General features: G+C 55.2%; 1 protein-coding gene and 1 long non-coding RNA gene across 3 annotated transcripts in view; one reads left to right on the forward strand and one right to left on the reverse strand.

Moving 5' to 3' along the window:
• The window catches only part of ZCCHC14 (zinc finger CCHC-type containing 14), a 58,502-nt gene extending 51,499 nt beyond the window's left edge, over nt 1-7,003 (reverse strand). For both annotated transcript variants that reach the window (XR_006961931.1, XM_047078888.1), the window contains exon 1: nt 6,431-7,003. Coding sequence is in view for 1 of the 2 variants with exons in the window: in XM_047078888.1 (XP_046934844.1) it covers nt 6,431-7,003 (573 nt within the window). In the remaining variant the exon portion in view is untranslated. The remainder of the gene's footprint in view (nt 1-6,430) is intronic.
• A 1,067-nt stretch (nt 7,004-8,070) lies between these two features.
• On the forward strand, nt 8,071-19,281 carry LOC124511885 (uncharacterized). Its single transcript, XR_006961982.1, has 3 exons — nt 8,071-8,246; nt 11,179-11,288; nt 18,590-19,281. It is a non-coding gene; the product is annotated as an uncharacterized LOC124511885 (long non-coding RNA).
• The last annotated feature ends 6,625 nt before the right edge of the window (nt 19,282-25,906 follow it).

Consider the following 25,906-nt stretch of genomic DNA (forward strand, 5'->3'; position numbering starts at 1 on the left):
TGCACTCACACAGAGGCACACACCCCGTGGCCTACCAGCAGTCCCATTTCCAGGTTTCTAGTCCCCGGGTACACACGCATCCAAACACGAAAGGCCACACACGTGTCATGTGTAATATGTAAATGACTGGATTGTTTATAATAGTGGCATGGGAACCAAATGCCCTCCCTGGAGACCCACGAAACCAGAACAAAGACGCTCCATGGCCTGATGTGGACTGCATGTCCAGAACAGCTGCCAGGGGGAAGAAAGCAAGGCACAGACCTGTGTGCGGAGCAAGGCACCAAGTTACCTACTCGTAAATACACGGCAAGTTCCTCTGGAAGTTTCTACAAGGAACAAAGAGAGAGACAGAACTGGATACTAGGAAAAAGGTAAGAAATCTCGTTTTTTTTACGTGCGAAATAACAAGTATCAATACGCAGGTAAAGGAGAGAACGCGGCCCACACCTCAAACTGTCCTGTGTGTCCTTCTCCCATGTGTGGAGGAGGAGGGAGATGTTTCACTTTTGTCTTTTCAGTTTGCACCCCTGGTTTTGTGCTCTATTTAAATTTTTTTAACAGTTTACGGAGTTCCCTTTAATAAACATAGATTTCGCCAAAAAGGATGGAGGCAAAAGCCAGGTTCCAGGAGGCCGAGGTGGCAGCGGAAGGTGAGCTGGCTCCAGTCTGTATCGTCTGGGGGGCCGGGCAAGGTGCAGCACCTGTGGGAAGATCCTGTCTGTAGATGTGTGCATAGAAGGTTTTAGAAAAATGTGCGTGTGCTTACAAGCGTGTTAAAACGTCAGAAGGATACACAGCAAGTTGTTAAAAACGGACACTCCTGGCAAGTAGGAACGAGGTTGGCTGGGGGAGGACTTGCTAACGAAGGGACAGACAGTGGACAACGTGGAAGGAAGGGGTTCTGCTGTTTCCAAGACAGGTAAGAGGCCCATGACAACACTAATGTGCCGAGTGGAGAAACAGAGGAGGTCAAAGACCGAGGCGGGGGACTTGGGGGGAAGTGGGAAGGGCAGGAAAGGACAAAGTGCAGACACCTGAGCTAACACCCTCCCGGAGGAAACAGAAAGATGTGACCACAACAGAGACTGAGGGACGAGCCCGTGAGAGGGCCCGTGACGGAGAGAGGCGCTCTGCCTCAGGACCTCAAGGAAAAGTAAGGAACGGTAAGGACGCACACAAGACATTTTGGGGGCTCGTGATTTTTCTACGCACCCGAGAAACACCCACCTGAAATCCCAAAGTCCAAAGGGTCTCTGACACCGAGTGCCCACCCCCACCCCCAGTTTAGAGTCAGGGCCACAGGCCTGCGCTTCTCCTGGGGGCCGCACTGGCAGGCCGAGGCCCGCCCCGTACGGCCTGATCCCAGATCGGAGTGGCTGCCAGACCATCAATCCCAGGAAAGATATTCGGTCGGCCTCTGTCTTCCCTCGAGACCCCCTCAGGCCTTGTAACTCAGAACAAAACAAACGGCTTAAGAATGAGCCTATTTTAGACCATCCATTCAAGAGAGTGACTGAATCAACTCCAGCCGTAATAACAAAAAGAACTAACCTATTTTATTAAGCTCTTGATTATGCTTTTTCACGGTGACAGGAAGTAGCTCTGCGACACAACGGGTCTCTCCACACACAAGACCTCGCGGGGACTGGGGGGGAGTCGCCCTTGCCGTCTGCACTGCCTGCAGCAGGCTGGCGTCGGGAATCAGAAACCCTCGACCTGTAAACTTGTCAGGCGGCTCGTAAACTAATGAGAGAACTGGTGTCCTGAAAGGTGGTTTCTCAAAAAAAGAGAAACGTCCCAAGGATCTTTTTTCTGAAATGTAATCCATCCAAGGCAGAAAAACAATACTCAAATAAACTATTTTCCCGAGACATCATAGAAATTTTGAGTCACAGTCTCTGGGAGGTCGGCAGCCACCAATTTAACAACAAACAAAAACGTACCTTCTACTAGCTTGCCTTTAAAAATGTAAGACTCATACAACCTGGTTGGTAGGAAAAAAAAAGATTAATCCAAAACGTCCTCAGTCCAAAAGGAGGGGGGATGAAATACGCACGACTGAAGAGAAAATCAGAAATGGGTAAAATGAGGCCCAAGTAACTAGTGAACTTCCAAAACCGCAGAAATAAGGCAGATGTTGACGAGTGCCTGTAACCGTGCTGTAGCGCATGTAAGTACCTCCACATTACTCATTACGAACGCAAATCAAACTCCACACCAACTACAGCGGCAGCACTAAGGTTTGTGGAGCTGGACGCAGGGAACATGAACTTGTGCACATGACAGCTGACAGTCAACAGCCCCAACGTGGGGTGGGGGGGGAGGGCGGTCGAAGGACAGTAACCAAAGTCCCCGCGGTTCGGGTCACCCTACCGCACAACGGCGGGACCACGGCAGCTCCAAGCAGATGTGGTCGGATGCGCATTTTCAATGAGTAACTACACCACTGCCACAAAGTAAAACTGCCTCCCAGGATGTCTCAATGACCGTCGCGTGCGCTCACTGGAAAAAGAAGGCAGTCCTCGGGCCTCTGAGAGCTGGCCAAACACGAAGTAACAGACGAAGCGGTGCAGGCGGCCAGACTGAGCTCAGATGCGGGGCTCAGACCCCCATCAGCGCCCGGAGCCAAGTGCAGAACTGGAGCCACCACTGTGCCTTCAGGTCACGGCTCCTCCTTAACATCAGGGATAAGAGCAGCTGCTCTGGACAGACTCACTCCCTTCCCGTGGAATGCCAGATCCTCTACAGCGGGCAGAGCGTCAGGTTAGAGAGACCGGAGGCGGCCACTCACACCTCACAAGGTAACCAGGGCACCAACTACCAATGCTCCACCTCCGAACTACAACGATTTTCAGCAGCTTAGGGAAGCGATGAAACACAGCCAGCTGGTGCCTGCCTGAGGCGAGACGTTATGAGCAGTATTTGCGTGCAGCCGGTGTCCACCGTGCCTTCCCTAGCACTCTTGGGTGCAAACCCCAGGACACACGCCCGAAGGAAGACCACCACCGCACTCCCGCACCGAGCACGCCGACAAGGCTCGGCACCCGCTGGAAATCTCAACGTCACGCAAGTCGTCCGGCTGTGATCTTCGCCAGGAGGATTCCGAAACACCAGGGCGGGGAGGCAGCTTTCCCCCGCCCGGTCCGGCTAGAGGGGAGGCTTCCACTGGCTCTGGACCACCACACTGGCCCGACAGCACTGGGCCCGGGGCTCAGGGCAGCGTGTTCTCAGCGACCTTCAACAGCAGCTCCCAAGAGGGGTGCCATGCAAGGTGCCTAAGCACCCACCGGGCGGGCTCGGATGGAGACAGTGAGGTCCCTCGGGACAGCCACACGTGGACAGTGCTTCAGAGACGACTTGTAAAGCATTAGGTGTAAGGGATTAAAACAAGAGCCTATTAGCCCCGAGGAAACAAAATCTAAGAATGAGCACGTGCAACCATCCAAGTGCCCATCAACCGATGAGCAGATAAACAAAATGGGTCTATCCACACAACGGATAGTATTCAACCCTGAAAAAGCAGTGAGGCACGGACACATGCTTCAACAGGAATAAACTCTGAGAAGTGGTGCTAAGTGAAGGAGGCCCACCACAGAAGGCCACACATTGGAGGACTGTGTTCATACGACACGGCCGGGACAAGCACAGGCCGCCCAAGCAGAGGAGCAGGTAGGGCGTGGGGGGGGGGGGGGGGTGGGCAGGGACTGCCGACAAAGGCGCGGGGCTCCTTCGGGAGGTGACGAAACCGTTCTGGAAGCAGAGAGCGGCAATGGGTGCACGACTGCGTAAGTGTATTAGAAACTATTTTTAAGCGTACACTTCGAAGCAGTGAAATTGTATGATTTTTAAATTAAATCTCAAAAAGCCGTTACTTGAAAAAATAAGCATATACCATAACACATCATCATCTTATGTAAAGGAAAGACTGCGAAGGGTAAAATTAAACTTTTCCCACAACCATGGCTTCACACTTAAACAGGAAGAGAGTGTGAGTCCTGCCGACCCCCAGCACCAGCTCAGGAGGAACCGCAGGCCAGCACACCCATGGCACCTGTCGGCCACTGGGCACGCAAAGCTACCGCAGTCTGCCGCCGGCTTTGCCCTTCCTTCCCGAATGTGAAAATGTCGATTTTACCTCACTCACACTCTTAAGCGCCTTCTGCTTGTCCTCCGAGCAATGAGGACTGTTAAACAACACGGTGACCGTATCAGAAGACATACTTATGAGAACTGCTACTTTACAGAAGGTAAAGAAAAAACCAAACCCACGTCTTTCTTTCGAAAGGGTTCAGAGCAAAATACAACCACTGACAAAAGAAAGGCAGGTGGAGCCTTACCAGGGCTGCTTTCCCGGGACGACAGAAAATGTTAGATTCAGAGACCCCAAGAAGGCAAAACGCTCAAATGTTCCATTTCACCACAGAGGCCGACTCCAAGCAGCAAAGGGTGCATCAGGCCTTAACTTTAACAGAAAGTTAGATGAATGTGCTTGAAATTAGTTTACCAGTAACGTAGGGGAGGTGGGGAAAACGAGGCACCGTGGTTGTTCAGAAATGTGAAAGCAACAGCCCTAAGGTTACTCACCATAACCTCATTATTGATCAATTTCCCATGGATCAAAGCTCCAAGCAACTACTTAAAAATTAATTTAGAAAACATGAACTCAAACTCAAACTTGGGGCGCCTGGGTGGCTCAGTGGGTTAAGGGTCTGACTCTTGATTTTGGCTCAGGCCACGATCTCATGGTTCATGAGTTCAAGCCATGCACTGAGCCCTGCGCTGACAGTGCAGAGCCTGCTTGGATTCTCTCTCTCTCAAAATAAATAAACATTAAAAACAAAACAAAACAAAACACAAGACAGGAGTATTTCACTCCATAACAGCGTGCCTGGCTTAAGTCTGCACTCCCTGCACATGCTGTGGGCACGTCAAGTGTGACCTCACGTAGCCCCCCGACAAGCCCAGGAGGCAGGTAAGCTACCTCTACTCCAGCAGGGAAACACCAGGAGGAGGGAGGGTTCTGGCCAAGGTCACACAGCTGGCCAGCTGGCTGTGTGTGGGCAGGGATGGGGGCGGACTAGCCCTTCATGTCATCAGAGGAGTTTCTCACCAGACAGAAAGGCTCTCTTCGAGAGCGTATTTTCATTCCAGGGCTAGCGCCTGCCCCACCAAAATCATCATCGCCATCTTCCGCTTCTGACAAGTGATGAGTCTGCACACACAAAAGAATCCCCTTCAAGAGCTGATTATGCCTGGACAAACGGCCCCAGACGCTGGTGTACCGCACCCAAAGAGAAGGCAACAGCATGTGGAACTGACCACAAGGGACTAAGATCCCACAAACAGGTGACATGCCACTGGCACCCCAAGAGCCTACCGAGCCCCCTACGGACGACCACAGCGCTTTCCCTTTGTTGTAGCTGAAACACCGTTTTCCTGCCCAGTGCACATCATGCGATTCAGAGTCACTTGAACACACATTTAGGAAAAAAACCACAGTCTCAGATCAACGCCACCAAAAACAGATAAGACTTAGATTAAAGCCAACAGAGGCACCACAACCACATCTTAGAGAAAAACACGGAAGAAAAATAAGCCACAATCCGGGGTTGAGAGACAGCTGAACACCACCACCGGCAGAACAGAGAGCACAGGAGTGTTAGGTGAAAACAGCTCAGACCCCGTGCAGAAGGCACCGGGCAGCACTCGAGCCGACAGCAACCTCTCCAGGGAGAGTCCCAGGGTGATATCCACACACGCCACCCTGGGTCACAGAGAAACCCTTCCTCTCTCTGCACCGCTTTGGCACTGGGTCCCAGGGGGCTGGGAAAAAGGAGCTGGAGCCCCGAACGCTTGGTGTTTACATAGTTTTGAAACATGTAGAGGAAAGTTCACGTTTCTGAGGGAATGACCACGATGCCCTTCCTGCTTAGCTTGGAGACGGAGACGTTAACCTCACATTCCTTAGGAGACCAACACCCTGGGGACTCGGGCAGATCTGCCCCGACAAAGGCAGGAGGACCTCCAGGAAACAGCCGTCTCGCAGGCGTCCAAGGCCCCGCGGGACAGCCACCACCCCACCGGGGAAAGGACACCTAGGCCGCGGGGACTCCCCGCAGCGTGCCCATCTCCCCCTCGACCGCGGCCTCCTTTCCTGCTAATAAACACCAGATTTTGGAGAAACCAAGGCGACACAAGGTATAACTCCTGTCGCCCAAGGGGACGATGAAGGGGACAAAAGCGTTCTCGCGTGTCCAGCCGCAGGCGTGAGAGAAAGGCACAGAGGGGCCGCGAACTCTGACCGCACACGCCGGCCCGCAGCCCAGGGGGCTCCCCGGCGACCTCTGCGCGCCAGGCGGGTGCGACCGCCCACGAGGGGCCCTGGGGGAGGGGGGTAGTGGGGTGGGGAGAGGCTGAGGGCGCGCACCTTGTGGCAGGCCGGGCAGGTGGGCAGCGCGCTCTTGCCGCCGTGGCCCCCGCCGCCGCCGCCGCCGCCACCGCCGCTGCTCAGGCTGCTCTGGATCTGCGTGAGCTCCTGGCGCAGCACCTGCTTCTGGTGGAAGCTGAAGGCCGGGTGGTTGGAGGCCATGGTGAAGAGCAGCAGGAACTCATCGCCCGTGCGGCCCTCGTTGAGCTGCAGCCCGTAGTTGTGGATGATGGAGTCGATGTGCGTGAGCGTGCGGTACAGCACGCCCGCCGCCTCGCGCTGCTCCGAGCCCAGCAGCGCCAGCGACACCAGGAGCTTGCTGCGCACCACCTCGTCCGTCAGGTTGGTGAGGCTGCCCAGGTCGGCCGGGTTGTTGGCCTTGATCTCCGAGTCGCGCAGCGAGTGGTAGTCCTTGCGGGCCAGGTCCTCGAGGCACGAGCCGAGGAAGCGCAGCTCGAGCGGGATGCACAGGTCCAGCAGGCCGCACAGGAACTCCACGCGCTGCGGCGACGGCAGCTCCGAGAACCAGCGGTACACGCCGTCCCTCTGCAGCGGGCAGCGCTTCTCCACCATGCTGCCGCCCGCGCCGCGCCGCGCCCCGGGGCCGGGGGCCGCCGGCCGGGGCCGGGGGCGCGGGCGGGCGCGGGCGGGGGGCGCGGGGACCCGGGGCGCGCCGGGGCCGGGGGCGCGCGGACCGGGGCCGGGCGAGGGCGGGCGGGCGCCGCGGGCCGCGCCGGGGCCGGGGGCGCGCGGCGCGGGCGGGACCCCCGCCAGGGGCCGGCGGGAGGGCGCGCGCGAGGCGCCGGGGGGGCCCGGGGCGGCCGGGGCGGCCGGGGGCGGCGAGCGGCCGCGGGCCCCCCGCTCACGGGCGGGCTCCTGGCCCGCGCCCGTCCCCAGCGGCGGCCGGTGCGCGGCGGCGGCGGCGGCCGCTCCTCGTCGTCGTCGTCGTCGTCGTCGCCCGGGAGGCGGCCGCCCCCATCTCCCCCCGCGCCGCAGGGTCTGTCACTGCGGGCCGCCCCCCGCCGGAGCCGCCCGGGCCATGCCTCCTCCTTCTTCTCCTCCTCCGCCTCCTCCTTCGCCGCCGCCGCCGCCGCCGCCGCCGCCGCCGCGCCTGGGCCGGCCGGCCGTTGCCGGGTCGGAGGCCGCGGGCGGCGGGCGGGAGGGCGGGCGCGTCGGGAGCGGCGGGCGGGCGCGGGGCGCGCAGGGACTCGCGGGCGCAGCGGCAGCGGCGGCGGAGGGATCTGCGCCGGCACTCGCTCGGCCTCGCGCTTCGGCCTCCCCGGTCCGCGGACGGATCCGGGCCGAGCGCGGCCGCGTTCGCTGCTGACGGGCGCCGGGACGAGGCGCAAGTGGGCGGGGTGGCCGCCTCTCGCGACAGCCGCGCCGGCCAGGCCCGCCCCTCCCGCTGATTGGCTCGGGCTGCCCCTTCTCGGCCCGTGATTGTTCCGGGTCCCCAATCCGATTAGCCCCCGCCCCGTCCACGCCTCCCCGGGGCTGTCGATCACGCTGGAGCCGCCCCGTCCCGCCCCGCGGCGACCGGAGGGGCGGCGCGGCGGAAAACCCGGGGCGGATTCCCGGTCGCTTTTGTTCCCGCAGATCAGCGCGCAGTATTGTTTGAGGTGAAAGCCGGGCGTCCGACCTTCCCGCTTGACTCCCGGGCGTCGCCGTAGGGAGGAAGAGAGTATCTCCGAAAAGCTGCTGGAGCGGGGGCTCCGGAGACCTGAGCCGTGACGCGGTTTTCCCTCAGCGAGGCTGTGTGACCTTGGCCTAGTCGCTTGGCCTCTCTGAGCCCCGGGCGCCTCCTTGGAAACCGAGGGTAACCCTCACCGCCCCGGGGAGCGGGAGGGGGCTCGCGAGGAGGTCGCGAGCTCGCAGACGGCCTGCGCCCGCCCTTGCGAGCCGGCCGGCCCGCCTTGGGGTGAGAAGGGAGCAGCTCTCTCCGCAGACCTCGCCAGATGCGGCCATTGTTAAGTCAGCCGGCTGTCAGCGCGCGAGGACCCCGGGGCACGAGCAACGCCCCCTCCTCCCCTCCTGGCCTGTGCGCGACCCCCACCGCAGGTGGAGGGGAGGCCTGGGCCCCCGACCCCCGTGAGTCCTACAGCGGCAGGCCCGGCCCCGCAGCAGTGGTCCATTCTCCCTGCCCTTCCCCCTGGGTGCCGTCTTTTGACTTCTGGCGACCTACGACTCATCTGTGCGTGCCAGGCTCTGAGGCCCTGCCCTGCCCGCCCCGTGGAGCCTACACCCTGGTTCTGGGCAGCACACAAGAGCAAGGCACTGAATAAATGCGTGCATTTCTGCAGGACGTGGTCCAAGGTGCTGGAAACTTCCTAGCAAGACATTCGCCAGCCTTGGGACCTCAAGGCTGAACAGACTTTGCAGAGCCACTCTAGGGAGAGAAGGAAAATGTGCTTCCCACTCCCTGACCCCTCTCCACGCCTTGGGCAAAATTTCCCAGAGCCACCACGGTGTTCTTGGTCAGTGAAGGGAGGAGCAGGCAGTTGAAAATCCACATAGGCAGGAGGGGTGAGGCTGGTCCCCGTTGGGTCTCCCTGCCTCACTTCCCCGGTACAGTCTGCTGTCTACAACCACATCAATCCTTGTTCACTCTGACCTCACCTTTTCAAGTCATTCCAGGGAAGTAGCCACATTCCAAAAGCTACGATAGGAGAAAGTAAAATAATATGGAAATCGGGGCAAGTCAACACGTTTGCCTCCTATTGGTTAATTAGGTTCCTTGGAGCAGAAAGATCTTGGGACCTTATGGCGCTGAGGTTCCTCCAGGGCAGCCCCACCAGGGTGTGAAACCTCCAAGCTGTGGTGTCAAGCTGACCTTCGTTCCAGTCCCAGCTCTGGCCAGCTCTGTGACCTTGGCCCTTCACCCAACCATTCCAAGCCTCAGTTTCCTCATCTATAAAAGGAAACCAGGAATCCTACTCCCGGCAGCTAGCAGAGATGCTAACCGGCCCTGGACAGCTGGGGAAATTGAACCACAAGTAACGATCGAGGTCCCCCAGCTCCTGACCGCCTTCTTGTCCCTTTTTTGCTCTGCCGTTTGCTATTTAATGTGTGTACTGGACAGCTTATGGATTAGGGTGTCCTTGTAATAGACAGAAAAGAACAAGCAGAGACTCCCGGTGGAGAAGGCCATGTGAAGACAGAAGCAGAGATTTGGAGCCAGGGGTCGCCTGGAGTCACCAGGAGCTAGAAGAGGCAGGAAAGATCTTCCCCTGCAGTCTCTGGAGGGAGTGTAGCCGTGGGACACCTTGACTTTGGACTTCTGACTGCGGGAGAACACTTCCGTCGTGTTAAGCCCGCAGTTGTTTGCTGTGGCCACTCCAGGACAGTCTTACAAGTCTCATTTCCCCTCATCCGTACTCCAGCTCAGTTTAATCCAGATCAGTGGATAATAAACCACTACCCTGCGGGAGCACACCCCACAAAGGGTTTGGGGGCCTCCAAGAAGAATGACACCCAGCTCCTCGACTTTAAGGAACAGACGCCTGGACTCTTGTTCTGGAAGCCGATGGCCGCCCATCTGTGGGAGCTTTCTATCAGCACACAGTTCCCTTCCCAGGAAACAGCCAGGAGCCTCCGGAGGCTAAAGTGGACGGTGACCTGCCAGTCCCTCTGAATGCTAGAAATGCTGTCTCCTGGGGCTGGCCATGCGGCTGTGGTTTCCTCAGCCAGCTGCTGCCCAGGGCTCCTTCCCTAAAACAGCCTCCAGCCCCAAGCTGTTTGGAGCTGGTCCCTTTCCCTGACTTCAGGTGGGACTTGAACGTTTCTCCACCTTCTACAGAGTGGAGGGCCTGAGGATCTGTGGGAGGAGGCCGGGGAGGAGACCTCAGTGTAAGTCAGAGGGTAGGGCGTTCCTCCACGTGATCAAAGGGGCTGTAGGTAAAAGGGAAGCAGGCCGTGTGTTCAGATGAGAAGAGATTCCTGGTACAACGCTGTGTGGACAGCAAAACTCACTCCCAGGAGTGAACATACCTGCCACGTGCCTAACTCGGGCCAGGGACCGACAGTACAGTGGGCCCTGCCCTCGGCAGCTTGTGGTCTAGGGCCGAACGATATGTCTGTCTATGTTTTCCAAAGGACTAGAGTGGAGTATAAATTAATACTATTGTTGAGAAAGAGAGAGAGAGACTTGGGATTCACCCCAAATGCCCCAGAGAAGCGATTTTGCAATGAGGATGGGCTGTGCCTGGGATGACTTCCTGTGTCTGAAGGGATACGGAGTTGCCGCGGTCCTGGAATGCGGCTGAGGCGAGAGCTCGGCCACCTGGACCCCAAGTCCAGCGCCCGGCCCCCATCGCCCCGCTTCTCCGTTCTCGCGTAGAACCCAAGCCTAGGGGAGGAGCCTGGAGCCCATGTTGTGGCAGGAAAATGAAAACAGAGTGCAGGTCGCGAGTCCCATCAGCAGGAGAAGTCCTTGAACAGTGGGGCAGAAGTACACCCAGGCTCCCTCCTGGATCCGCCACTTTACCTTCCCATCAGGGTCTGTCGAGGGGTGTGCCTGGTCTCCAGTTGGAGACACGTGCTGACGTGCGTTTTTCCTTTATCCAAGGCCCTGTGTTTCTGACACAGAAAACAAAGGGACCCCAAACCCCTTCCGTGCAGGCCTTACGAAGTAGGTCCCTGATCTCACTGATGGCATCATTGCTCGGTGCCTCAGCCCCTGATAGCCTCTCGTGATGGCCACAGCTCTGTGAGCCTGCTTCTGAACTGCTGTCACTGTTCACGTTTTACAGATGGAAAGGTCATCGTGGGCCCAGGGCCATGCAAGTTTGTACGCGTTGGAACCAGATTCTGACCTGAGTCAGTTGCCCAGGATCTGCCCCTCCCGGAGGAAAGCATAAAGGTAACTTGTTTATTCGTTATTTCTGCAAACCAGAGGCTCCAGCCATTATCTGTTATCTGCCGCATGCCAGTTTTCCTTAGCCGTGGCCTCCCACAAAGTCCACCTGGAGTCGTAAACGGGCAGTTGTCCCAAACAATGCCTGGCGCTGATTCTGCACAGACACACATTTTCCTCCAGGGCAGACTTGCTTTCTTAGGTGTCTGTGGCCTTGGGCTAGGTGCCGTTGCCACGCCGGGAATTACCTGGGCTCTTACTTGAGATGGTGGTTCCTCAGCCTGACCCCGGGTACGGATCCAGACCCCCTGGGGGTGGGGTCTTGGACGCCACATTTCACCGGCTCCCGTGTGACCCTTGTGTGCACCTCGTGGAGACGTTTTGCTGTCAGGCTTCCCGTGTGCTGCTTTGGACCGAACGATAGCAACCACCAAAATAATCAGTTAAGTCCATATCACAGGCCTACACCTTGACCGGGATCCTCCCTGTTACAGATGGGGAAGCTGAGGCACCATCCGGGGCTCGTGGGTTCTTGACAAGTCCTGAGCCTTATTTGTGTCGTATGTCTGTTCAGTTTTCACATTTGTTCGTTTCCCACACCGCAATTAATTCACTGCTGCTTTTGGTTTTGTGCGTTTTCTCTTTCCACCATGGAAATTTCCAAGCATACCCAAGAGTCAGTCGACTAGTGTAGTGATTCCCTGCGTCCCTACTGCCCAGCTTCCTCAACGGTGACATTTTGCCATTCCTGGTTCATCTGTTTCCCCCACCCTGCTCCAGCATATGTACATAATTCTTCCGGACTATTTTAAAGCAAGTAAGTTATGGATTTTATGTATATAAGTAATCAATAATATACATATATATTGTTTTGCCTGGTCATGAGGTAATGCATGCTCCTTGTACAGAGATTATATCTCACTAGAAAATGATATAGAACTCACAAAGAATCTCACTTCTCAGTCATAACCAACGTCAACATTTGAAAGTACATCTTCCTAGACACTGTTGTATTCATATGTATTTATGCACACCTATTTTTACAGGAGCAGTCTACTCTCCACAAAAATAGGGCTGTTCTCCACATTTTGCGATCTCTTCTTTCCACTTAACAACATATCCCAGATGTCTTCGCCTGTCACGGACTCTCTTCCAAGTCCTGGTTTTCAAGGGCAGCCCAGAATCCCTTTGTTTGGGCGTACCGCAAAATTTTCTACTAATCCCCTATTGCTGGACATTCAGATTATTTCTGTTCTGCTGGCTGAGTTTCAGAAGGCAGTTCTGCTTATCCTGGACCTTGCACCAGGCTGAAACCCGACCTGCCTCCTCCAGATCCCCCATGTGTTTCCGAGAAGTACGAGCAGGGCTAAAGCGGAGGAACTGGATTGCTTCCCAGTGCCATCCCAATCAAGGCTTCACCGCCTGGCTTGAAGTCTCAAGATACAGAACACACCCAGACTCAAGTCGGGGTGAAAAACACATTTCAAAGGCAGGTAACGTATTGTTTGGGTGACAAGGTGTAACTCTGAAATATGGGAGGATTCTTTTTAAACAAACCCACCAGAGCTCACCCAGCCCAGTAAAGCTTCCTCCTTCAAGGTGCTCACCCCAGAAGGCCAGCTCCTGTTGTGATAAAACTATGATTGCTTGAAAATATACATGTGAACTCCTCTTTTAAAGCTGCCTCCACAGTCTGTGTAAATAGTTTTTGGAGACACTGTAGGCCAGGAAGTCTTTGTGCTTCAAGGTGGATTGACATCTGGAAACAGTCCGTACTGCAGACCGAAGAGTCTACTATGTCTGGTTTGAGCAGAAACAGATTTATTAAGTTACAGCAGGGGCCTCAGAGTGTCTGGCAGGATTGGAGAACAGATGTGGACACCATTTTTGTATCTTCCTCTTTTTTTTTAATGAATTGCCTGTTCATGTTTTCTGCACATTTTTCTATCAGGTTTTGGGTCTTTGTTTCTGTCAATTCCTAAGAGTTCTTTATATATTAGAGCTATAAAAGCCCTTTATCTGTGATTTATGTTGAAAATATTCTGTCCCAGTTTGTCAGTTGCCTTTGACTTCATTTATTGTGTTTTTACCTTGAAAAAAAGTGTATTTTTGTGATCATTTTTTGCATCTGGATTTTAAGTGGTGGTTAGAAGACCCCTCCCTACACCCAGGTTATAAACAAATTAATCTGTGTTCTCTTGTATTATGTATATGGTTTCATTTTTTTTTCATGTTCAGGTCCCTGAACCATTTGGAGTTTATTCTTATGCACAGTATGAGGTATTTGCTTTTGAAACCCAGTTTTATTAAACGTATCAATTACACCAGGGGTTGCAAATTAAAATGCTTTAAGGCCAGGCAGAAAGTAAATGAGTGAAGGGAGGTGGTATAATAAAATAGGGTGAGGTTTGTAGGTGGTTAGGGATTAGATTTAAAGCACACACACACACACACACACACACACAGTGGGTGTGTTAGTTTCCTATTGCTGCCGTAGATAAATTATCATAAACTTCGTGGCTTATAACTACAGCATCTATCCTCTCATGGCCCCGGAGATTAGAAGTTTGGAATCCAGGGGGCAGGGGGGCAAGGTAGGTTCCTTCTTAAGGCTCTGGTTAAGAATATATCCCAGGCCTCTCTCCCAGCTTCTGGTCGCTGCTGGCAATCCTTGGTGCTCCTCGGCTGTAGCCACATCACTCCAGCCTCTGCCTCCATCTTCAGGTGGTTGCCTTCCTATCTCTGTGTCCAATTCTGTGTCCACCTCTTCTGACAAAGACCCCAGGCATTGGGTTCGAGGCCCACCCGATCCAGTGTGACCTCATTTGATTACATCTGCAAAGACCCTATTTCCAAATAACGTCACATTCATAGGTGCCAGGTAGACATGAATTTTGGGGGGACATCACTCAACCCAGAACAGTGAGGGAAAAGCAGAGCTGTCTGGAGCCCCCCGCAGCCTGCGTGCTCAGAGCTTGGGCCCCTTATGCTGCTGTTGGGGTCATCTACACCTAGCAGTAACGAGTCGCTGTATTTGGAAACTCATCACACTTCATTCTGAGAATCAGTCTTGAAAAGCATTGACAGATTGTCACTTGAAAATGCCCTGAAAAAAAGGAAAAAGAAATCTGATGGCCAATTCTTCCAAATGTGAATAGATGGCCTGCCCCACAGCCAGTAGAAAACAAGTTTGTTCAGTATGAATATTAGGGCTTCCCTTTGGAGGCCAGGTCTCTTGTTACGTTTTTTCCTTCAGAGTAAGAGGTGAATTTCTACAGATTCCCCTGTGCTGAAAGAGGGCCCATTTCATACCAGAGAAGGAGGAAGGTGGTGTCTCCCCTGCCTAGAGATGGGGGAGGGGGCTCTCTTGCAGCTAATGTCCCTGTCAGACCTCCCAGGGTCTAAGTGAACAACACTGTATAACACTAATCTAAGTGAAGAGATTTTGCAGATGTAAAGTCCCAAGTCAGGTGACCTTGACACACAGAGATTATCTGGGTGGGCCTGGCATAATCAGGTGAGCCTTAAAAGTAGAGAGCTTCCTCTGGCTGCTGGCAGAAGGGGTGTCAGCAGCGTTAGAAGCGTCAGGAAGACATATGGTATCATTGCTGCTTATAAAACAGACAGGGCCGCATGGGAAGGAAGAAAAAGGTGGTCCTGACCTATAGCCACTAGGACACAGAGACCTCAGACCTGTAGCCTCAAGGAGGTAGATTCTGCCACAGGCAAGAACCCAGCCACCAAAACCTTGACTTCTGCCCATTAGACTCTGAGCAGAGATTCCGATGGGTCTGTTCAGATTTCTGGCCCACAGAACTTCCAGATGATACATGGGTATTGTTTTAAGCCTCTTAAGTTTGTGGTGACTGGTTATACAGCAGTACAAATTAATCTACCTCTGCTTTTGTTGAAGGTCTGGGGGCAGGGACACTAAGAATGGGGAGGGAAAATGGAGACGTGGGATTGGATAATCCCTCCTGCACCCTGCTGCACCCTCCCACCCACCCATGAGAATTTCAGGCCCTTGCGTGAGACATAGAGACACCAAATGAATGGGGTTTGGGGTGTCCTCGGTGGCTTCAGAGGTTGATGGAAATCAGACATATGTCCCCTCTTCTTGTGCTTAAGCAGTTACTGAAGACGAGGGAGATTGGTGGGTCTAACCACATTTTATCCTGGTGTTTTATAGGTTCGTAGGACCAGGAGGAATCCTGGTATTTAACATAATTAACATAATCAATTCCCCCTTTGGGGTAACATCCCGGAAAAGTGCATCCTGCCTGCCCCCCCCCAAAAAAAGCAAGCGGCAAAGTTTTTTCTCTAGGTGCACCTAGCTTTGGGCAAGTCACTTCCCCCTCCCAGGAGCTCCTACTCATAGACTTGGAGGCAGCGGGCATGAAACATGTGGCTTGTAGCAGGTGCTCAATAAACGTTAGCAGTTGGATTGTTATGACCGTCAAGTGTAACACCTGTTGCACTTGACCCCACCCCCATGTCTCTAAGCTGCATGACCCAGGGCAGCTCTTCCAAGTGCCCTTTCCTCATCCTGTCACAAAAGTGAGGACTAGAGAAGGAGCTCGCACAGCTCCGGCCACACAGGCACTTCACCCGGGCACAGGTGCCCGCTGCCAGAGCGGAGCCTTGCCTGGAAAGGTAACCCCAGGAGCCCTGAGCGTTGAGAGGCCACGTGGATGGCAAGTGCTAGGTTTCGGGTGGGGGTTAAGGTCCGTGCTGAGCAGGACAGTTCAGGGGCTTGAAAACCATTTTGTCTCTGGCAGGCTCTGGGACTCCTGTGTCCCAGAAAACCCTCCGGCGGGAGGAGGAGAGGTCAGTGCCTGCAGCAGAGGACTCTAGAGGGCCTCTGATGGAGAGGGGGTGTGAGGAAGGAGCAGGGGGGTCAGAAAGGCCCTACTCAGGCAAGGCTGGCCCGAGGCCGTGGGAGCAGAGGTGTGGGGGGAGGGTCTAATCTTGGAAGAAGGCATCTTTGTCCCTCTAAAGGGAACAGGTGTGGTCCTTTACCTTCCCTCGCAAAGAAGACAAAAGGCAGACACGGGTCTCTGTTAATGGTTAAACCGTGTCCCCCTAAAACATGTCTTGGAGCCCTAACACCCAGTACCTGTGAATGTGACTTTATTTGGAAGTAGTGTCTTTGCAGATGTAATCAGGTTGAGTGAGGGCATTTGGGTGGGTCCTAACCCAAGGACTGGTGTCCTTCTAAGAAGAGGAGACACACGGGAGAGGCCATGTGAAGCTAGGGGCAAAGACTTGGGGACGCCTGGAGCCCCCGGGAGCTGGGATAGGCAAGAAGGACCCTCCCACAGAGCCTTCGGAGGGAGCAGGGCCCTGCAACACCTTGACTTTGAGCTTCTGGCCTCCAGAGCTGTGAGAGAACACATTTCTGCTGTTTGAAGCTCTACCTCCGTGTCCTGGCTCCCCGTCTGTGGTGCTCTGTTACGACAGCTACACAATACGGACCTGGTCTCCAAGGCAGGGGTGGGGACAGCCTCTTGGTAGATGTGCAGCATGGCTGGTGAACTACCAGAAGGCCCTTCCCAGTTGTTCTCCCACTGGCTACAAAGGTTGGAAAACAACACTTTCCCATGCCTGGCTTCCCTTGTATCCAGGAATAACCTTGTGATCCAGTTCTGGCCAGTAAGACTCGAGTCAAAGCCTGACGAGGGGTTTCTGGAAAGTGACTTCTCTCGCAGAGGGGAAATGTGTCAGGCAATCCTCTTTGCCCTCCCCATCAGAGCATTCTGGAACACAGCACAGCCACGGTGGTGGAGGCCTTGTTCCCTTGTGATGACACACACGAGGGAGACTCACCCAGACCTTGTGCCTGGCGCCACCCAGGGACAAGCTTCTTGTTTGAAAAATAAACCCACGTTTGTTCAAGTGAGTTGGGCCCTCTGCCACCTGCTGCTGAATGCCTTCTTAGCCGATATGGTGGTTTGCCCTCAGGGGCCTTCCCAGACCCGTCTCCCCTCCGGTGGACCAGAGAGGTTGAGGGCAGACACTCCAGAAGTCAGAGTGAGCAGATTCCAATCCTGGCTCTCACCCCCAGCTTGCCCCGTGTCCCACTTCCTCTGCAAGATGGAGGTAAAAGGTACCTACTTGAAGAGGCGGCTGGAGAATTAGGTGAGAGCCTGCTCAGCAGGTGCTCAAGACGTGGTGGCTGCCAACATCTGTAGGAGCATCTCCATCCTGTGGTCTGCTGAAGACAGGAGCCCCGCAACACATGCGTTGCTGTAAACGTCGGAAACGGCCGGGGTGAGTGGTATCCACGTCATCTGGACTCTGAACAAGCTCTTGCTGCCGAATGAGTGCCCTTGAGCTGACTGTGTGCATGTGTGTTTGCGGCACAGACAACCCCCAGGTTGGCCCAAGCCATTTCCACGACGGAGAACAAAAATGGCAGCATATCATCCCAGCTGCGGTCAATCATCACAGCTGCGGTGGGCTCCGCGCGCAGGACACAGAGTGGCAAGTCACTTTTAAAGGACAGACAGCTAGCAAGTGACAGAGCTCGGCCTTGCGTTTGGGAGCTCACTGTGCCTCCTGCCAAGCCCAGCCAAGCTGAAGGTTTTGGCAGCAAAGGAGGGAAGGCCGAAAGAAATGCCAGGGGACAAAGCACTTTCACGCCTCATTTCACCCTTGTGACATGCCTTTGAGATCAATAGATCGTTATCCTCACCTGGCAGAGGAGGCGACTGAGCCTTGAGGAAGGAGAGCTGAGCGGATGCGGGCGGAGCAGGGCTAGAACCAAGGTTTCCTGACCCCCAGTCCTGCCGCCCTGTCCCCCCTGGAATGGCTGCAAATGGAGGCTGAATAGAGATGACAACCCTGTGGGTGAGGAGGGTCATCATAGGGCATCTCTTCAACACGGCTCAGGTGACCTTGGAGTCACGGAGCTCACGCTCGTGGAGACCTGCCGGAGGCTGTGTGCTTTGCATTATTTCCTTCGATTCTCCTTTCGCAGATGAAGAGACTGTGGTTCAGAGAGGCCACCTGCCCTCTGCACGCCACCTGCAAGGACAGATCCCACGTCCGGTCCACTGTGTGACCCTAGTCGCATTGGATGTCTCCTGACCAAGTGGAGGCCTTGCCCTCACGTTAACCACGGCAGCTCTGGTGCGCGGTTGTGTTTGCTCGTATGTGTAATGTGTATTTGACTTCAGCTTCAGATTCTGTCTGAAGAGCGGTTGCTGAAGCTGACCGTTTTTTGAAGCCACTGGTCCAGAGGTCACACGTGTGATTCTTTTCATGCATTGGCTCCTTGGCACTGAGACTTCCTCTTTCTTACGCAGGGACAGCGTTCCACGTGGACATCTGTACGGAACTCTCAGAACCATCCCTGGCTGTGAAATACGGTAAGGCCATGCCAGCGTGTCCCAAGGGAAGTTCGGTCCTGTTGGCACACGTCTGTTGGCACCTTAATTAAACTATAAGCTCCCTGAGAATAGGGACCGACCGGTCTGATACGTTTTTGTCATTTTGAGTTTCCAGCTCTAGATGGATGCCTTGTATGCAGAAGGCACTCGCTAAGTGTTTGCTGATGGTCGTTGCGACTTCCCAAATAAGTTTTTGCAATGCTTCTTCTAGAGCTCTGCCTTTTCCTCTGTAGAGATTGTGGTACCGTGCTGATTTCTCCAGTGAGTACAGAATCTTGTCTGTCAGGGATGATTTTTTATGTGTAATTATGTTTCTGACCTACTGCTTGCAGGGTGGAATTTTTTCCCAAAATATCGGTAATATTTCCTTATAACATAGCCTGAATCCCAGGACAGGAAAGACTTGATCTGAAGAGAATGTGGTGGTCATGTGAGGTTAACTTCTTCATCAGCAGATGAAAAAGGAGATAAAGGGACCATCAGGGGTCATCCAGCCAGTTCACTCATCAACCTGCCTTTGGAGGCTGATTCCTAACACAGAAAATAGTCGGTATGATTCACAACTTCTTCAGATGTTTTTAATGTTTTTTATTTTTGAGAGAAAGAGACAGAGGGTGAGTGGGGGAGGGGTAGAGAGAGAGGGAGACACAGAATCCGAAACGGGCTCCAGGCTCCAAGCTGACAGCACAGAGCCCGACGTGAGGCTCGAACCCGCTGACCGTAAGATCGTGACCTGAGCTGAAGTCGGACGCTTAACCGACTGAGCCACCTGGGTGCCCAACAGAGTCTTCAGATTTTTGATCAACTGTGTTTGGCCAAGTTTTTCTGTATTAAATGTATGATAACGTTTTACGGTAACGTGTTCTGTTCACATCCACTCATGCTTCTGACATTACATGTGATGTTATCCACGTAACCTGCTAACTAGCAGGTCAGGAAGTCCTGAGACATGAAGGATCCAGAATTGGTTCATGCACTGTCTCATGGACACCACTGAGGACCCAGCCTCTTGCTGTCTATACATTGCGCCCTCCTCAGGGTGTTAGCCTTGACCTTAGGCTGGTTCTCCTCAGGCTAACAAGTGGCTGCAGCTGTTCCAGGCATCACATCCAGCTTCCAACAGAAGGAGAAAAATTATCTTTCTTTGTGTATCAAGTTTAAGGGGGAAAAAAGTCTTTCACCGAAGCCCCTCTGCTCATTGGCTAGGTTGTGTCATATATCCACTGAAACTAACCACAGACAAGAGGGCTGGAGTCATCGTAATGGCCCTTGATCAATCAAGATATGCCTTCTGGGACTGGAGCCTGCCTCTCCTGAAGCCCATACATGTACAGAGTGTGTAGAAACTGGAACAAAATCAGGGGTCTCTTTGCAGATGAGGATGGTGAGGCTCAGGTCACCTGTGGTACACTCTGAGATCTGTCCGACCCCAATTATGTCTCCAACGGACCACGCTGCCACGTTACGTGAGGTGTGGGTGGGGTTGTTGTCACCCTTTATCATAAACGCACTGGGCATCACCTTCCACTAGAGCCAGCTTTTGATCAGGTACGTGCTCCGTAATCAGTCATTTCACAGCTGGGCAGATACAACCAGGCCAGGTTCCCGCGTTGTCCGGAGGCCAGGTCTGCCGGGTTAATCTCCTCGTCGCCGGGAAGGACTCTGCAGCCCCTGGGTGCACTTTCTCCCTTCCCGGCCACCCCGCGGCTAGTTCTCCGGGAGCGAGGGAGGGGACGTGTTGCTTCCCAGTCCCGTCAGCCTCTCTGGAAAGTTGGCTGAGAGGCGAGGTTGGAGGGGCCGTCTGTAGTGGGCGGGGGCACCCCTGGACTGATTCACCCATCGCTGGCCCGTCGCCACGGATAACTGAGGGGTCACACCTCCACGACAACCTTCTCACCCTCTGGCTCACGTGCGTGCACACAGCACTGTGCGTCACCAGCACGGACACGGGCCCGTGTGCTGCCCCAGTCCTGCGGCGACCGTGCCGGCACCCCCTTCATCGTGTCTGGGCTCATTAACAGTCGGCTGTGTCGGAAACGAGAGCAGGCTGGAAGAGCCCGGAGACACGGGAGCCGTGGTTCTTGGCTGTGTGGCCCCAGGCGCACCACTCAGTCTCCCCGCACCTCACTTTTCCAATCTGCATGGTGGGCTGCCGTGTGGCTCGGGGACCGTGGGTACGGCGGTGTGCGTGTGGCCGGCACCCGTGAGCAGTGGCCGTTTCTCACAGCCGTCGGGGTGTAGCCGTGGCAGGTTCGGATGGAGCGAAGTAACCTCCTGGTGGCCGCCTGACCTCTTGACATTCTCTGAAAGGAGAGCCTACGTTTTCCTGTGGGGGTGGCCTTCCAAGTCTGTGGGCTCGCTCTTGCTTTGTGTGGGGAAACAGGGAAAGCAGCCTCAAATGTGTGCTTCCGGGCGGGTGCCTTAGCTTCCCGTGGCTGCCACAGCAGATGCCCCCAAACTCGGTGGCTTGAGACGACACACGTTTTTATCTCACTGTCCTGGAGGCCCAAAGTCGGACACGAGTCTTACAAGTTTAAAAATGGGGTGGGACTGGAGCTCCCAATAGCCAGAACTGCTAGGGGGGGACAGGTCTGGCTCCCCCACCGTGCACAGAGTCCCGGTCCTGCGTGCACAGGGCCGCTACAGGGAAAACGCAGCCCCGGGTTCTTCTCCCCTTGGAGGCGGCGATAGGAGGTGGAGACCAGCACCCTTCCCTCGCCTTCCCCTAAAGACTGCACTGACGCAGGGGTGCAGGGTGGAAGTGAATGTGTTTGGACAGTCGACAAAGGCTCTTATCAAAGGCCTTCAAGGAGAGCTTGACCCCCCTGAATGTATCCACCACATTTTGCGTGAAAAGCCGACGTGCACTTTTTAAGGCGGAGTTTCTGGCTTCCACGGCATTCCTGCGGGGGTCTGATCCAGGGGAACGTTGAAGAGTTGGGAGAGCAGCGTTCGGAGCCCAGGCTGCGTTCTGGCTGTGAGGCTGTCCCTTCACGTGTCTGAGCCTCAGCTTTGCCAGCCTGGACAATGGGACAGCCCTGCTCACTGGCGTTGTCGCCGTGGAGACACAGCCTGGCGCCTCGAGGAGCTCCGCGGCTGGCGGCGAGGCCCAGTACCAGCGACACTGGGATTTTCTGTCCGCATCCTTCTCCCCGGGGCTGCACCGGCCGCCCTGCGTTCCCGGCCACCAGCTTCCCCAGCAGCCTTTCTGTTTGTTTGGAACAGTTTCTCGGGGTCTCCTAGAGAGAAGATTCTCAGCTGAGTTCCGGCAAACGGACACGCTACCCCACCCCCTGCTTGGAGGGATCCCAGCAGCTCCCTTGGCTGCCCAGCGAAGAAGAAGAAATGATGTCAGGAGTGTTTCTGTCTTGAGGAAGCTGGAGACTCCTTTCAGCAGGACGAGAAGACACTATCAAGGGGATGTAGGGGGGCTTTGCCAAAGCATCCTTGCACGGTGCTGTGGAAACATCCGTTTCCTCTGTCTGCCCGGAGAGGGGCTGGGTCAGCTGGGCTGGTGGTCTCAGTCTTGGTTCTCTCAGCCTGATTGTGCTCATTTATGTCACAAAACACACACGTGGCTCAGGACCAAGGGGGCTGGGAGCCCCAGCTCTAGACTTTGGGTAGACACGAGGGGCCCTTTCTGGGCTCCACATCAAGGCTTCCCCTCCTGGCGAGCACAGAGGTGGCGCTGTCCTTCGATGCCCTGTGGCACTGACAAGGAGGGCCCATGGTGAGCTTAGCGTCCACAGAAGACGCTGAAGGGCCTCCGCTCTGGAATCGTGTGACCGGAGCTTGAATCCGGGCTCCATCGCGTAGAGGCTGTGAGGCCTCAGGAAAGCTGCCCAGTCGGAGTCTCGGTTTCCCAACCAGCAGAATGGTGGTGGCAAGGTTCCTGCCTCCACAGGTGGTGGTGAGAGCAGAAAGGGTCCCCGTTGGAGGGCGTTCAGCACAGGTGACTCCGGACACACGGAGGGGAGGTCGGAAGCAGGAGCCACTGCTATTTCAGTCACCTGACTATGAAATCGAAAGATCGGAAAGTACAGAAAACGTCAAGGGAGAAGAAACCCCAAAGTGTTCATAGCCCCAGTCCCCGGAGACGCGCGCTGCTAGCTTGCGTTGGGTGTCCTTCCAGCCTGTTTCTACGTGTGCGTGTGTGTTTCGTGGGCTCAGATCACTGCTGAATGAGCACAGCCTGTGTCTGTATACGCGTGCTAGTTTTTCTTAAGACCCGGCATGATGTTGCTTAACCCGCTTCTTTTCAACTTAAAAATGTATCAAGACCATTTCCTGGAAATCATTACATTTTACCATGTTGCATATTTTCCCACACTTTGATGTTTCTGAAATAGGGATGTGTTTTAGAATCGTTGTCAAAAGAAACATCCCAGCTACTTCTCTCTTGTTCTCCCCTGAAGGGGGTTATGAAATAGGCGATCCGTGTGACAAATGACAGCGTCTCAGCCTCCAAAAAGCATGTCGTTCTGAAAGATGCCTTCTTACGGGCCACGTGGTTCTCTTTGGTGCCTTTGCCATAATTAACTTAATTGACCTCCAGTTTTGGGCATTTTAGCTCCTTCTGGTTTCCTGCTATTATCAACAATGCTGCAAAAGAAAACGTATGGCAGGAAATCCATTCAAGTGGGTCACTGACCCTACAGGGCAGAAGCTGGATGGAGAGGTCAAGGTCACAGCCAGTCTCCAGTGACCTTCTAGGGAGGAAGGTCGGAGACGAGTGGCTCCTTTGTGGCCGGGGTGCGGAGAGGCCCCGGGTCGGAGGGGTGATGTCCCGCGCAGCAGTCCCGTTGACTCGCTGTGCTGGCTTTGGGCTGGGGCTTTCCCTTCCCCACGCGGAACAGAAGGCTCGGAGAGAGACCCCTTGTCAGCGCCAGGCACAGCTCGCTCAGAGTCCACGTGCTCCGAGGCAAGAGAGGAGAGGCTTTCTCCTTTTCTGGAGTTCCGTCTCATGCCTACGTTTTGGGTAGGATGCTATTTTTAAGTGCCTGGCACAGTGGATTTGTACACCCCAGGGGAGGAGGGGGACTCGACGCAGGGCAGGGCTGGGCGGGCAGCAGGCATGGGCGCGGGCAGGGGGGCTGCATTTGCTCTGCTCTAACAATGAGCCGCGGCGGCTGTCACACCCACAGCCGGCATTAATCACTTCCTGCCTTGCCTTCCCCAGCAGCTCTGACACAGGAGGCCACGCCCCGCTTCTGGAAAGTGCCCCACTCAGACTGTGAGGGTGCTTCCAGGCCACACTTCCTCCGTCGGGTCCGTGCCCCCCCCCCCCCCCCCGCACGTGTGCCTTTTGCCTGGCTCTGGAGACTGCATGGGCTCCGGCCACCACCACAAGCGGGTAAAGCGTTTTGCAGGCTTTGAGGCGAGGCTGCACCCGTTCGGAACGTTGGCAGTTGTGTGGGGCAGGCCACGCGGGGCTGGGCGTGATGCCCAGCCGGGTCAGTCTGTCACCCAGGGTTTTGGGGTTGCAAGCAACAGAAATCGACTCTTGCTGGCTGGGGTTCAGGGGAGGGGGTTACTGGGTGGAGATGGGCTAGTTTACAGAACAGAAAGGGAAGGTGGATAACGGATTAAGGCTCAGACAGGAGCCGCACGGCGCCCAGGATCCAGGAGTGGGATCAACAACCGCCTGGGGGGAGAGGAGGGTCAGGGTGCTGTGCGGGCCCGTTTGCTCCATTTTGCACATGAGCGACTGAGAGCTGGAAAGGAAGGGACTTGCACAGGGCCAGGTGGCTCGCTGGAGGCACAGCCAGTCCTGTGTAGCGGGACCAGGTCCACGAAGACGAGGGCTCCCGCCAGGGCCCACCCTGGAAAGCTCGCGGGTGTCACAGCAGGAGCTCCTATCCTGGGGCTCCTTCACCTCCCAGATCTTGACCCCTCAGGCCACACATTGCTTACTTTGGATTGGCAGGCAGCCCACGCCCGAGGCGGAAGGAGGGGGGTGGTGCTCAGGCAGGACCGGGGTGTGACTCACTTCTGTCTGCCCAGCCAAGTACCAAACAGAGAGGCTGGCAAGCAGGAGCCAGTCCACAGCCACTAACCAGCAACCGAAACCCTGCTCAGAGTGGCCAGGCCTCGACTTACACAGAGGTCACCAAAGGATGGCCTTGGCAGGACGCCAGTCCTTGCCTCTCTGCTGACCACCCGCGAGCCCAGTCGCCAGCATCTGCTGCCGTGATGGGCCCCTCCCCTCCTTGTTCTGGCCACGGGACAGGCTCGCTGGCCTTCCCTCCCCACACAGAGTCAAGCATGCGGTCCACCTCGCCTAGAAGGCCCTGCCCCGGTTTCCTCCCAGCCCCACCAGCTTGGCATGAAAGAATTCGGGCTCTGCAGTCAGAAAACCACATGTCTGTCTTCACAGCTTCCTGGTGTGGATCTTGGGCAAGTTGTGTGGCTTCTCTCTGCCTCAGTTTCCTCCTTTGTAACACGAGCCCTCCCTTGCAGGATTCCTGTAAAGATTGGGAGTAAGGTGGGCGAACACCAGTGCTTGGCACAGGATAGACGCCGGCTACAGTGCTGTCACTCTCCGCCCGAGGCCTGGCATCTCCCTGCAGGACCGACCAGCCTGGAGGAATGTTCCAGGCCCCAGGGTTGCTCTCTCTTGTGCTGACAGTCACCTTGATCTGGGTCATTTGGATAGCACTTTCCAGATGCTAGCATGCATTGCACTCGTGGCAAAAGGGAACATTTTGGCTGCTTAAACCCAAGCCAAACAAAAAAACTGACTGTCATCATTCTTGCCCTCTAAAGGGAGTGGCAAATTCGTACTGGGGATGCTGGCCTGGGGACTTTGGTTAGCCAAGAGCAGAGGAAAACATGTCATTTCAAAGCACCAGCTAGTCCTTCATGCTGCTGACGGCTGGAGTCCTGCCTTAGCCAAGCATTTTAGTGCTTCCTGTCTGTATGTTACTTGGTACTCTCTTGGCTGCAAATGATGGAGATTCAGTGTGAATCTCTAAAGCAAAAATAATGTTCATTGGCTCACTGACTGGAAAAGACAATCTCCCCGTGAGTCAAGCTTCAGGTACAGCTGGATCCAGGGGCTCTCCTTCTCTCTGCTCTGCTTTGCTCCGTGTCGGCCTCGTTTTGTAGATACCCAGGCACTCATCCCATCCCGCATGCCCTGATAAAATGTGACATTAAGGGCCCCCAGGTGGCTCAGTGGGTTAAGCAGTTAAGCGTCCAACTTCAGCTCAGGTCATGATCTCACAGTTTGTG

Source organism: Lynx rufus, unplaced genomic scaffold (assembly GCF_022079265.1).
Source record: "Lynx rufus isolate CCGP_SWC_20201006 ecotype Redwood Valley unplaced genomic scaffold, mLynRuf1.p SCAF_16, whole genome shotgun sequence".
Classification (NCBI taxonomy): domain Eukaryota; kingdom Metazoa; phylum Chordata; class Mammalia; order Carnivora; family Felidae; genus Lynx; species Lynx rufus.